We start from the raw sequence: 14562 nt of genomic DNA on the forward strand, positions 1-14562 counted from the left end.
GGGAATGCCTAACACCTTCTCCCGGGTTAACAGAATTCCTTATCCGGATTTCTGGTTCGCGGACTGTAATACAGAGTCATTCTTTTCCTCGATTCGGGATTAAACTGGTGACTTGGGACACCCTAAATCTCCCAAGTGGCGACTCTGAAATAAATAAACAAATCCCGTTTTGACTGTCCTTTAATTGGAAAAAGCTCCTGTACCCCCGCGAGGGCGGAAAAAGGAGGTGTGACAGCTAATCCGTCGCTAAATGAGATTAGCGACGGATTTTTCTGTTTAGCTACAGATTTTGTCCGTCCCTAAACCATGGTTTTTTTAGTAGTGGTAGAAATAAAAAGACTTTACTTTATTCCTTCCATTTTCAAAAAGTACATAAGCATCTGTTATGCTAAAGAGAAATTTCCATTTCTTATGGCTAACTTTGATAAATTATCATTTTTTGTGGCTAACTTGTACAATTTGTTTCTACAGGGCTGGCCACGCAGTCCCTCAGTCCTAATGATATAACTATGTTTTCGGGTTTTGTATTCCGGTTGAAGGGGTATTTGCTGTTGCCGTATCCTCATATCATCCCCCTCCCCCCCAATGTTCGAATCCGAAGAATGCGAATTGGAACACTAGATGTTTAAAACCTATAAGGGTTCCACTAATGAATTGCTAGATAATCTTCAGTTCAGTAACAAACTTCACTTCCCCTTAGGAATTTATGCTTTTGATCCAAAGACTATCTAACAATCCCCTAAGTGTTTGCACTTGTGAACGGTTGGATAACCTTTGTTCTATATCAAACTAAACTTCTCGATGGGAATTTTGCTATCGAGAAAAAGATCACCTAACCGCTCCGGAGTGGTTCTTCGCTTGTGTTCCTTGTTATTAAAAGGTCTTATTGTTGCTGTTGAAACTTCCTTGGTAGTATGCTCTCCATTACTTCCTCGTTTAAAACCTTGTTATAAAAACCCAATTGGAACAAAAACTGGACGAAGGGAAAAAGAGTGCAACACATACTTTCAGTACAAGTAATGTTCATCAGTAATAGTACCTCTTGAGGTGTGCCACATTCCAGTTGCTTGGCAACTTTTCTCCATCTTGATTCTCCAATTTGTATGATCTTTTCACGCTGACAGCTGAAACCCGGTAAGGGCCTTCCCATGTTCGACCTAGCTTTTTTCCATTGAGTTCCCGGTTGTTCTGAGTTACTTTCCTTAAAACCAAGTCTCCCACGTTGAAATAATGGAGGTTGGGTTTTCGATTGTAATATCTTTCTATTCTCTGATTTTGAACTTCCATCCTTATAAGTGCCAAGTCCATGTGTTCATCGTGTAGTTCTAAATTGACCAACATTGCTTCGTTGTTTGCTTCTTCATTCGCCTGAAAGTATTTCAAGGTAGGTTCCCCTACTTCCACCAGGATCAAGGCTTCTACTACCTACACGAGGGAGAACGAAGTGTCTCATGTGCTCAATTTGGCCATTGTTTGGTATTCCCATAGTACTCCAAGCCGTTCCTCAGGCCATTTGCCTTTAGCGACGTCCAATATCATTTTGAAATTTTGTATAATTACTTTGTTCATTGATTCTGCTCGACCATTTGCGCTTGGATGATAGGCCGGAGACATGATCCTTTTGAGTTTTCAAGTCGTCAGGGAACTTTGTGACTTTTGCGCCTGTATATTATGGCCCGTTGTCGTAAGTTATCTCTTTGGGTATCCCAAATCTGCAAATTATGTTTTCCCACAAGAAATCCACCACTTCACATTCGCCAATCTTCTAATAAGGACCTGGAACAACCCACTTAGAAAGATAGTCAGTTAAAATCAAAAGAAACCTTACCTTACGAGAGGCCGGTGGCAATGGTCTGATGATATCCATTCCCCACTTTATGAATGGCCATAGAGACAAAACGGAGTGTAATGGTTCCACTAGTTGATGTACCAACGGTGCATAGCGCTGAAACGTATCGCATTTTTGAACAAAATCTTTGGCGCGTGTTCCATTCGGGGCCAATAGTAGCCTGCTGATATGTGGGAATTTTGACTGCTTATTAGCACCTTTTAGCTTTTGTTTTAGTCTAAAAGCATTGAATTATGTTCCCGAAACTAATGAAACAAGGCAACAAAGGGAACAGAAGTACAAATGTGCGGTCCGTAGAAGGAATTCTGTGATTCGCAGAAGAAATTGTGGACCGTAGAATTCCATCTACGACCGCAAATAAAGAGGAAAATTTTAGTAGAACTTTGCGTAATGTGCGGACCGCATATGAATTGTGCATCCTTAAAGCAGGGCTAAGAGTCAAATACTAAAGAGTATGCAAAAAGACCAAGTCCAGAAGCCTTTGTGAATTGCGGACCACACAAGAATTGTGCGACCGCAAAAGAGTTGCCTTGTGGCTGCAGTGTTAATTGTGCGGACGACAGGAGAGTTTTCTTGCTATCACATTTCAGATATGTGCGGCCGCAGAACTCTAGTACCTGCCAGATGAAGAAATCTATGGACCGCACATAGAAGTGTGCGGCCGGAGAACCCCCCGAGGGGCATTTTTGTCCGAGATTCTCAGCATTGTATAAATAGACAAGTTTCACAAAATTAGGTCAAGATTTGAAAATATGAAGTTGTTGTAGCCATTTTTCTCTACTACTTTAGGAAGTTTTGCCTTATTGTGGTGTTTTAACATTAGATTTCTTTATTTTAATCTTCTACTATGAGTTTAATTTGTTTTTCTTCTCTATTTTCTGTAATTTCTATCATGAGTAGCTACACTTCTTCTAGGGTTGTGACCCAAACCTAGAGTGTAGACATTATGGGTGATTATTTTAGTACTTGTTGATGATTGGGTGTTTATTATTTAGCTTAGTTCATGCTTCAATTATAAAATTGATGGTTGCAAACATTGATTCATGCCTATTTGACTTAGTCTCTACTTGATAAAGAGGGACTTAGTTTAGGATAGCTCAGCTAACAAGGAATTGCATCAATTAAGAAATTGATTAACCCAATAAAATGGTTCAACCTAGAGATAGTAATAACCCGACTTGGACTCTTATCAACTGCTTTGGGTGATACCCATTTAGTCTTAAGAAAGCAAAATTAACCACTCTCTGACCGAGAGGTATTGAGTGGGTAATTTAGAATTGAGAGCTATAATACACCTCAATCAACAAAACAAGCATTAAAATCTTTATCCCATTAGGCAACCACCTAGGTCATGGTCACAACCCTAGACTTTTTATCCATTTGGAAAAACCTTAAAAATAATTAGTTTCCTTTCTTTATTTTGCAATCATTAGATTAGCATTCGAAATATAAAATAAATCCTTGTTGGTGGAAGTGAAATCTTGATAACCCATTTGCTTACTTTAAATATATACCTGTGGATTCAACCCCGACTCTTAGTTGGGTTTCTATTATTGCATGCGACCATGTCATATCTCTTTTGAGGTATGCTTTGGACGTGATTAATTTTTGGCATCGTTGCCGGGAAGTTAAAAACAGTGTTAGCTATATATTTGGATTTGTGTGTGGATTATCTTCTTTTCCTTCTGTATTACTAACTTGTGTGAAACAATTGTAGGTACAAATATTTCGGCAAACAATGAACTCGGAAACATGACTTTGGGGGATGTGGACATTGATGATGACCAAGTTGAAGAGGATCCTCTTGAATTGTGACTTGGTCCGTCCCGTGTGATGTTTATACTATACTGGTGATTGATACACATACTTCATTGATATTACTGGGCTTGATGCCATGTTTGGGGCCTTGTGCCGATTTGTAAAATACTTCGAGGATTGATATTACTGCTTAGCATGATTTGCATATCATTTAATTTCAGTCCAAGGTTTTAAATGCTGTTTTGCAAACTCAGCCATAATTCTAAGTGTTGAAAACTTAAACGATATTTTTAAATGTATTCCGGGCTGGGAACTTCTGTTTTGTAAATGCTCAAGGGGCTTATTATATTATTTTTTGGACTGATTATAAAGTGACTTGAAATAGTGGTAACAATGGCACTGTGTGATATACTTGAAACAGTGGTAACAATGACACTGTGTGATATACTTGAAACAGTGGTAACAATGACACTATGTGATATACTTGAAATAGTGGTAACAATGACACTGGATGATATACTTGAACAGTGGTAACAATTGCACTGTATGATATAAATTGGTCAGGTAACAATGGCTGACCGGTCAGGTAACAATGGCTGACCAAGATATTGCGCTTGGGCTGTAGGAGCCCCTCCGGAGTCTGTACACACCCCCAGTGAGCGCCGTCGACGATAAATAAATATGGATGGCTCGGGCTGCACGCCGCAGTGGGTACTGGAATGTACCATCATATGCATTGCATTGCATTCATGTATTTGTATTTATACTGGTGTTTAGCTGCTCAGTTCCATATGTTGCTGTATATTCGGATTGTAGCTTACTTTGTGTATTTACTGGATTTTCTTATCTTCGGACTGTAGTTACTTTTATTACTCACTGGGTCGGAGTACTCACTTTACTCCCTGCACCTTGTGTGCAGATCCAGGGCAGTCTCAGGCTCAGTAGATCCAGTTGATCAGCAGATCCAGCCTCTGGGAGTATCGAGGTAGCTGCACGGCGTTCGCAGCCATTGATCTTCTCCCTCCTATCCTATCTCTTTATTTCCGCATTATCGGACTTTGGATATACCGTGTATTAGGATGATATTCTGTATTCTAGAGGCTCAGATTCGTGACACCGGGTCCTAGTGAGATTATATTGTGTATTTTGTTAAAATCTTCAGTACTTTAATCTTGCTTAATTGATATTTCTTTCCGCTATTTTTGATAAATTGGGTTAAGTGTTGAATAATGGTCGGGCTTGCCTAGTAGTGTGCTGGGCGCCATCACGACCGGGATTTGGGTCGTGACAAAGTTGGTATCAGAGCCTAGGTTACTTGATCTCGCGAGTCATGAGCCAGTTTAGTAGAGTCTCGTGGATCGGTACGGAGACGTCTGTACTTATCGTCGAGAGGCTGCTGAACCTTTAGGAAAACTTCACATTCTTGAATTCTTATCGTGCGTCCTTGATTCAGCTTGAAAAGAAACTTTTGAAATTCCTTCCACGTGATCGTATGCACCAACGGGCGCTCAGTATCAGATGTGTCTCGATGGCTTTTGATTCCCCGATCGAGGGGCGAGGTGTAATCTCTATGAGTTTGAAGTTAGACCAGTCTGGAGGACTTGAGGCCAAATCATTGCCAATGGCTTGAGCACCGAGGTGCTGATTTTGTGAGCAAGTGTTTTGAACTCATATGTTCATTATTGTCCTTGTTAGCCGGAATGGCGGTTGGATATCCACGTGATGAGTATGTTAGTGTTGCGAGGTGTATTTGTACGACTTGGTAGTGGCGAAGAAGCCTACTGGATAGTAGATGAACTGTTAAGTGATTCGTTTCTTATTGTGATTTGTTGAGTAGCCCGAGTTATGGGCGCGTGAAGAATATTTTTCGTGTCTCCTAGTTAGATAAGTCTGGGAGCTGAGATCGCTTCCGTAAATGTATTATGACGAAATCGTTGAGTCAAGGAGACCACCTTGAAGGTCGAAAATATTAAAGGAAGAATATGTTCCTACTTGGTTGAATAGCCCAATAATGGAGGGTTGAAGGGTATTTTCTATGTGTTATGATTCAAATAGGTGCAACGCATGTCCATGTATCAATTTAGATTTATGTAATTGATATGCATTGTGATGCTTTGTCAAGTTGTGGATGTGTTGTTAGGATGGTTTTGGTGATTCTCTAGCAGGTGGATAGGACCAATTACAAAGGAGGCTCTGACGAAATGTTTGAAAAAATTAGGACTTAGTAAGTGGGCTTAGCTGTTGTGTGAGTAAATGCAAGAATTGCAGAAGAGTTAAAATTCCAGATGATTCGTGTTTCCACGAGCTTATGATGGAGTGAGTTTAATCTCACCATGATATTACGACAACAATAGAGTATATGTGTTGTGATCTATGGCTTCGAGCCAAGTTGGGGAGCTTGCTGTTGATTAGCTGATTGCACGGTTTATTACCTGCGTGAATTCTGGTTATTGGCATATTGGTGGGTTATTGCAGCTACGGAAAAGGACCATGAGTGGTAATTTGAGTAAATGAATTGTTGGATGCATGCTATGGTTAGCCTTATTGGCTCATGTTCAAGCTTGAGGGAAGATTCATGATTTATGCCTCTTATAGGTGCAGGCTTCGAGGGAAGTGATCCCTCTAGGTGCTTTATCGAGAGGGTATTCATATGTTATAAAATTCAGTAGAGTTGGTTGCATTCGGGGCCAAGTCAGAGCTGGGTGGCTCTCAATAGCGGTCCTAGTTAATTCAAGAGGTAAAGTGTGGTGCCTAATGATTTTGAGTCTATAAGTACGGTTAAGAGTCAAGCTTTTGAAGCAGCTTATGAAGAAAGGCACAGAATGTTCTATGATGTTTTGACTTGCGGTGTAGCATTTGAGAGACATGAAATGGTCATGGTATTTGAGACAACATGGTCTCGTGATTTAAGGTCACTTGGGGTGAGTTTGGTTGAAATAAGTTAGGTGTTAAAGGGAGATATTATTATTTCTAAGGCAATCAAGGATAAATTGGAAGGAAGTAGATTGATTAGCCATAGTTGAGTTGGTATACTGGTGTCAGTGATCGGTTCGTTCAGCGTGATCGAGTTATGCATGTGAGGCTTGTCGGCCGCAGTGATTGATGTTATTCTGAAGCATTCTTTTGTTAGGGCCTATTATGAGTAGGCGGATCCCAGAAAGTGTTATGGTGGCTTGGACAACTACTTAGAGATTGGCATATTCGACGATTATGAGGATTCGCCTGTATGCTGCTATAGTTCTCCTGAAGTGAGTTAAATGGAAAGTCTTATGTGATGAAGTATTAGCCTATCGGCGGTTCCAGAGTTGTGATGGAAATCACGTCTATCGTATATTGGCACGTGAGGTGCAGTGAGTGGTATGGAATTTGAAGTAAGGACCAAGGTTGCAGTTTGGTCAATGACTGTGATGTCACGATCTCGGATGAGAAGTATATGAGTTTCAGTGTTTTGAGTAAGATGGGTATTGACGTTAGTATCACCTGAGGTCGGTGTTCTGTGAGAAAGGCTTTGCATTCTGGTTAGGGATTCTTGATCGCTTTTCAGCGTTAGTGCAGCCGGTGGTTTGGATGTGCAGACCCGTTAATTATTTTGAAAGATGGTGGGAGCTTGTCCCACAAGAATATTGTATAAGTGTGACATGTAGTCACTTGATTAATTAGAAATTTAAACCAAGTATGAGGATTTTGGTAATATCATCCATTTGAGAATTTATGCCTGGAGGGCACTCTGTTTATTGGGTTATGGACCTGTGAAAGATTATTGGCCTAGCTTGGCACGATCAGGATCGACTTGAGGTCGGTGGATAGATTTAAATGTGGAAGTGAGCCTTACGTCAGGCCAGTTGTGTTTATTTCAGCAATGCGCTCTTTATGGAAGGATAGTCGCAGTCTTATTTCGTGGTCAGTTAATTCATGTAAAGATATATTGCACCGTATGAGTTGTGAGACGGCTTGGTAAATTCCTTATGTGTTGAGGTTCCGCTCAGCGGTGATGTTATATGAGCAGGATGAGACTTAGATCATGTATCGCACCTCAGTTGTGCTTGAGTTTGTAGCCTATAGCGCTATATGTTTCCTTGGGAATGATATTATGCACCTTAGTGTGTTTATGACCGATGTTCGGTATTTTGATGTGATGAGCTATTCAGCTCGACGTATATCTCCTTATGTGAGTTCTATATGTGGATCGGGTGGCACACCGCCATGGGTATGTTGTTTGGATCGGGTTGCACGCCGCAACAGTGTGATGTTCAGTTCAGTGCCCATATTTGCTTTTGTGTGTTCTGTTTCCCTGTTTTCTGAGGAAGTCTATGTTAGTGTGCGAGTTGAGTAGTTCCTTCTAGAGTTCGCCTTCCTTTTGTATCGCGTTCGAATTGATAGCATACTGGCACATTGTGGCGTCTTGTGGGATTTTTGATTATGTCTGAGGTGGCTTATTGCCTGAGCAGTTCGTACTGGGTGAGACGAGGTTACTAGATTTGGGGTCAGTGCAAACTGATTATATGAAGTATATTATAGAGCAAAGATCATTCTTTGGTTTGGGACAAGGTAATGGAACTTGTCAGGAGTGTAGATCCAATGAATTGTTGATTCAGCAGTTGGTTGTGAATTTCGGCACATCTCTTCAGTCGTATCGGTGTTGAAAAAAAATATAAAAAAAAACTAGAGCAAGACCTGTGTAGATCATGAGATGCAATGGGAGCATCAGATTCATGGAATTTCGACCATTATGTTTAAAGAATGTTATTGTGGTTCTATGAGTAAGTGATGCAAAGTGTGAATTCAGCAAAGTTATGCAGTCATGTTTGGGTACAGCATGTGGAGATTGATATGGCGGTCGTATGATGGAAACATGTTTGGCAGGGAAATTCAGGATGTTGGAATTGGGCCTAATGGCTTATTTGCTTGAATAAATAAGTATATCTACAGAATTATCGAGCTAATGTGCTCAACGGAGTAGTGGTAGCATGGGAAGGTGCATGATGTGTTAAACAAGTGATTTCATACTACTTCAGTGTAGTTCTCAGCACGTTCGAGGACGAACATATGTTTAAGTGGGGGAGATTGTAACGACCCGACCGGTTGTTTTGAGCTCCGGCGTGTCATTCAGCAGTTTGAGGCCATGAACGGCTTCATCTCAGGTATATTGACTTGTGTGTATGGTCAGAATTAAAATTCAGGATGTTTGGAGTCAAATCTAAATGGAAATTCTCATTTTGAAAGCTTAAAATTGAAGAAATTAACTAGGATTGGAATTTTGAGTAAACGACCTCGGAATCGGGATCCGAAGGTTCCAGCAGGTTCGTATGCTGATTTCGGACTTGGGCGTATGCCCGGATCGGGTTTTGGATAACCCGAGAGCGTTTTGGCGCCTATTGTGGAAGATAGCACTTTAGAAGAAATTGTATCAGTTTGGTTTAAAATGCATTTTAGTGTTATTGATGTTCGTTTGGGATTCCGAGACTGGGAGTAGCTTCGTATGATGATTCTGGATTTGGGAGCGCGATCGGAAGTGAATTCGGATGTCCGAAGGTCATTTTGAAGTCATTTGGCTAAATATAGAAATTTGAAGGTTTTTGAGAAAATTCGACCGGAAGTGGAAATTTTGATATCGGGGTCGGAATGCGGTTTCGAAAGATGGGGCAAGTCCGTAATGTCGAATGTGACTTGTGTGCAAAATTTGAAGTCATTCCGGAATGATTTTGGTAAGGTTTGAGACACTTAGTCTCTTTTAAGGAGGTTTAAGTTGGAAAAGTCAACCGAACGTTGACTTATGTGTTAGAGGGCTCGGATTTGAATTTCGATGATTCGGTTAGCTTCGGGGGATGATTTGTGACTCAGGAGTATGATCAGAAGTAATTTTGGATGTCCGGTGTAGAATTAGGCTTGAATTAGCGAAGTTAGTATTTTGGCGAATTCCGGTTGATAGGTGAGATTTTGATCCGGGAGTCGGAATGGAATTCCGAGAATTTCTGTAGCTTTGTTATGTCATTTGTGATGTGTGTGCAAAATTTTAGGTCATTCGGACATCGTTTGGTCGGGTTTTTGATCGAAAGTGTATTTTCGGAAGTTTTTGGAAAATTAGGCTTGAATTCGATGAGTTTTGGGTAATTTGATGTTGCTTGAGGTGTTTTGATGATTTGAGAAGATTTTAATGATGTTATGAATTATGTTGGCATTTTTGGTCAGGTTCCCATGAGGCTCGGATAAGTTTTGGAAGAGTTTTTGGAATATTTTTGCCGTTTTGAGCATAAGTATGTAATGATCCAAGGGTCCATTTTTAGTTTTAGAGATCCAAATTTGATTTCGAAACTTCCAGAATTTAAATCATGAATTATAGGACTGATCTAGAAATTTTGGTTTAATTTCATCAAGTTGCGATTGGGTTTTTGACGTGAAATATGAGTTAATTATTTAACGAGCGAAATGGGTATTGAACTGGGCAAACGAGCTCCGAATTGAGTTTCGATTGAAGGGTATGTTCTTATTATTATTTGTGACTCATAGGAATAAGAATCGTCTAATTCTGAGTTTGTATGATGGAGTTAGAGCCTATTTAGTGAAAATAAAAGCTGCTGCAATTTCTGCTGCTAAGCTGTCTTTGGACAGCAATGTGCAATCGTGGAGCGTACTTCGGAGACCTATATCTTTTGATCTACAAGGAATTTTGAGATGATTCAAAACCTAAAGTTGTGTCCCTTCGTATCTAGTTTCCAGAAAGCTAAATAAATTGTAATTTGGACATTTGTAGAGAAAGTTATGATTGATTGAAGATGACTGGTGGAGCAGTTTCTCTAGAAATTTTCTGATTTCATGGAGCCGATTTAGAATCTCATATCTCGGGATATATAAAGAGTTATATGGTGTACAACCTATCAAATTAAAGATCTTTGAGTCTAGTTTCGAAATCTTCAAACCGTTTGTCATTTGGATATTTATACAAGATGTTATGAGTGTTTAAACAGAAGGTGTCCGACAAGGAACAATTTTAATAGGATGTACAACTTGTATAGCACAAGTGCAAGGTACAACTCGACGAAGCACGGGCAGATTCTTTTAAACACGGATTTGGCTTATTTCTTTCATTTCTTTCATTTGGCTTGGATTATTTTGGAGAGAATTTCAAGGGGGATTTCATCAAGCATCAAAGGTGAGTTGTTTCTACTTATTTCCAAGTTAAATACATGGATTAGAGCTGAAAACTCAAGTAATTTATGGACAAAAATGGTGGTTTAGGGCTTGAAACTTAAGAGAATTAAATGGTGATTTGAGGGGTCAAATGAACTCCGATTTTTGTGAATTTGGTATGTATAGACTCGTGGAGAGATAAGGGTCGTATTGATGTAAAAATTTCTGAATTTCGAGATGTGGGCCCGGGGCTCGGGTTTTGCTAATTTCGGGATTTTCGACATTTTTCGAGTCTTTTCGATTGGGTTATATTCCTATAGCCTATTGTAACGTATTCGTTGTGGTTTTGACTAGATTCGACGCGCGAAGAGGTCGATTGAAGAGGAAAGGGCATTGCGAACTAGTCTACGACCGGTTAGAGGTGAGTAATATATGTAAATGCTGTTCTGAGGGTTTGAAACCACGGACTTTCACATCGTCACGCTATATTGAGGCGTGACATGCACTCCATGGCGAGTGCGGGGTCAGATACTATTGGGGATTGTGACTTGGTCCATCCCGTGTGATGTTTATACTATACTGGTGATTGATACACATACTTCATTGATATTACTGGGCTTGATGCCATGTTTGGGGCCTTGTGCCGATTTGTAAAATCCTTCGAGGATTGATATTACTGCTTAGCATGATTTGCATATCATTTAATTTCAGTCCAAGGTTTTAAATGCTGTTTTGCAAACTCAGCCATAATTCTAAGTGTTGAAAACTTAAATGATATTTTTAAATGTATTCCGGGCTGGGAACTTCTGTTTTGTAAATGCCCAAGGGGCTTATTATATTATTTTCTGGACTGATTATAAAGTGACTTGAAACAGTGGTAACAATGGCACTGTGTGATATACTTGAAACAGTGGTAACAATGACACTGTGTGATATACTTGAAACAGTGGTAACAATGACACTGTGTGATATACTTGAAACAGTGGTAACAATGACACTGTGTGATATACTTGAAATAGTGGTAACAATGACACTGGATGATATACTTGAACAGTGGTAACAATGGCACTGTATGATATAAATTGGTCAGGTAACAATGGCTGACCGGTCAGGTAACAATGACTGACCAAGATATTGCGCTTGGGCTGTAGGAGCCCCTCCGGAGTCTGTACACACCCCCAGTGAGCGTCGTCGACGATAAATAAATATGGATGGCTCGGGCTGCACGCCGCAGTGGGTACTGGAATGTACCATCATATGCATTGCATTGCATTCATGTATTTGTATTTATACTGGTGTTTAGCTGCTCAGTTCCATATGTTGCTGTATATTCGGATTGTAGCTTACTTTGTGTATTTACTGGATTTTCTTATCTTCGGACTGTAGTTACTTTTATTACTCACTGGGTCGGAGTACTCACTTTACTCCCTGCACCTTGTGTGCAGATCCAGGGCAGTCTCAGGCTCAGTAGATCCAGTTGATCAGCAGATCCAGCCTCTGGGAGTATCGAGGTAGCTGCACGGCGTTCGCAGCCATTGATCTTCTCCCTCCTATCCTATCTCTTTATTTCCGCATTATCGGACTTTGGATATACCGTGTATTAGGATGATATTCTGTATTCTAGAGGCTCAGATTCGTGACACTGGGTCCTAGTGAGATTATATTGTGTATTTTGTTAAAATCTTCAGTACTTTAATCTTGATTAATTGATATTTTTTTCCGCTGTTTTTGATAAATTGGGTTAAGTGTTGAATAATGGTCGAGCTAGTCTGAAGTCGGGAAGATGAGTTGAGTAAAGAAAGTATTAGAAAATTCAAAGTGTTATGAAGTGTATAATTAAGGAAGTAGATGCGTATAAGTAAAGGTTTAGGTGGCTAAACTCGTGGCCATAATTATCTCGATAACCGGCAATAGTTACTCTGAATAATGGGATGACGCATGTTTGGGGCATTAAATGCGGAGAGACATGCGCCTATCAACCGTTAGAAGATTCTCAGAGGGGATCTGTAAGGCCCCGTGAATTTTTTACTCAAAAACCCAAAATCTCATAGTGCCAAGATAAAAATATGTGTTAGAAATTTATAAAATCCTTCGCGGTGAGATTGCTTGTCGCGGTTCGGACTTTTTGGACTAATTTGTGCATTAAAAAGTTAAGGAAAATGTCTTTTAGAAGAGCGCGTTCTGCGGCCCATTATGCGACCGCATAATAGCAATGCGGGCCGCATATTTGCTGCATAGTGAGTTAGAATGTTGGCCAATTTCGAGGTCAACTGTGCGGCCAATTATGCGATCGCATAATCGATATGCGGGCCGCATAGTCATCGCACAACCTCCATGTGATTTTTGTGAAGGGCAGTTCAGCGGTGCATTATGCAAGAACATGTATGCGGACCGCATATTGGTCGCATACCCGGGCAGTATATTTAAATCTTGAGGTCCACTTTTGCGGTCCCTTTTGTGGGCCGCATGTCAGTTATGCGATCGCAGATGCGGCCGCAGACTGAGTCGGGGACCCTATTTTCTAACTTTTAAAACCCAATCCCATTCCGTTAAAAACACCCTATTAGACCCCTTTGTGCTATTTTCTGCTACATCTAAGGTGAGAGAAATTGTTCTAGAGGGAGCGAGTGATCCTCACCAAGTCCCCACTCAATCCTTGCCCAAACCTTTGAAGATTATCAAGTAAAGCTACTAGGACTTCACCCCAAGAAGTAAGAATTTGAGCCCTTATCTTTGATTTCGAAATTTCTACTAGAATAAGTAATTTACAAGTGGGTTCATAGGTATAAGAATGGATTTTCTTCCATGCATGTATGATAAAAAGGGTAAGGGGGGACTATGAGCTAAAAATGTAACAATGGAGTGTAGGATGATAGAGTCTGTCACAAAAAAAGGCCTTAAAAATTCATAATGCATACTTAGTGCTTGAGAGTATGCTCAAGTGAGTTAGAATCTTGATTATCCCTCTAATTCTGGGTTCACCTTGTAATTCTCATAAAATAGATCGAAGTGCAAGGAGTTCCGGAATTATTGTAAGAAATTAAGGAAAGCTCTATTGAGGTATGTATGGTTAAACCCCCTCTTCTTAGAAATTGAGCTCCCATGGTGTCCATGCAAATATTGTAAGTCCGAAATTTGATCGATGTAGTATTTGTTATTTCAAAGGATTTGGTGTTGCAAGAATATATGTGAAAGGTGTATCTCAATGTGTTCAATATGCTATTCTTGGTAAATTGAGGATATGTGAAGAATGTGAACTATGTGCTAAAATGCCTAGATTTCAAGTCAAATTTAAATTGAGATTATTATGCCAAACTATGTGAAATCCTCTATGTATAAAGATGTTTGAAATAAATCAAATGAATTTGGGAAATAGAGTGTGGCCAACGTGCCGAGAACTTGAGTTATAATTGTGCCTGGTGATGCCTATGACATGAGAAAATATGAAACAGATTAAGAAATGAGCCTTGACTCTACTTTTCATAAACGACTTCAATAATAAAGTGTCCTAAAGGCTTTGTACACAATTTATGCCCATAAGTGGCTGTTCGAGATAATGTTTTGCCTTATAAGTGCATCCAATGTGATCCGAGATGTTACATGCTCCGATGTTGAAATTGTATATTGTCGTGTTTGGAAAAGAGTAATTCAAGAATAATTGGTGTAATTGCTTGTTCATGGCTTTGATGTCTGTTTCTATTGTGGTTTGGTGTGTCCCCTCCTTTTTGGAAGAATCCTTTGTGTTTAAAGTTCCATTGTTAATGAACTTGAGGTGTATGATTTCTGAAATATTGTATATGCCCATGATTCATGATTCCTCTCATCTG

General features: G+C 39.9%; 1 protein-coding gene across 1 annotated transcript; it reads right to left on the reverse strand.

Annotated features, from left to right (window-relative positions):
- Positions 1-1026: 1026 nt before the first annotated feature.
- LOC138883351 (uncharacterized) lies at positions 1027-1614 on the reverse strand. The gene is made up of 2 exons (XM_070164033.1): positions 1561-1614; positions 1027-1425 (listed from the first exon to the last, which is right to left on the reverse strand). The coding sequence occupies exons 1-2, from the start codon at positions 1612-1614 to the stop codon at positions 1027-1029; spliced, it is 453 nt and encodes a 150-aa protein (XP_070020134.1).
- Positions 1615-14562: the final 12948 nt, after the last annotated feature.

The sequence above is a fragment of the Nicotiana sylvestris genome, chromosome 12 (genome assembly GCF_000393655.2).
Source record: "Nicotiana sylvestris chromosome 12, ASM39365v2, whole genome shotgun sequence".
NCBI classification, from domain to species: domain Eukaryota; kingdom Viridiplantae; phylum Streptophyta; class Magnoliopsida; order Solanales; family Solanaceae; genus Nicotiana; species Nicotiana sylvestris.

Excerpts from the sequence above, each read along its gene's own strand:
- LOC138883351 (XM_070164033.1), bottom strand. The coding sequence starts at position 1,614 with ATGTCTCCGGCCTATCATCCAAGCGCAAATGGTCGAGCAGAATCAATG. Across the intron at positions 1,426-1,560 it reads GAGCAGAATCAATGAACAAA|GTAGTAGAAGCCTTGATCCT; the intron begins GTAATTATACAA and ends TCCCTCGTGTAG.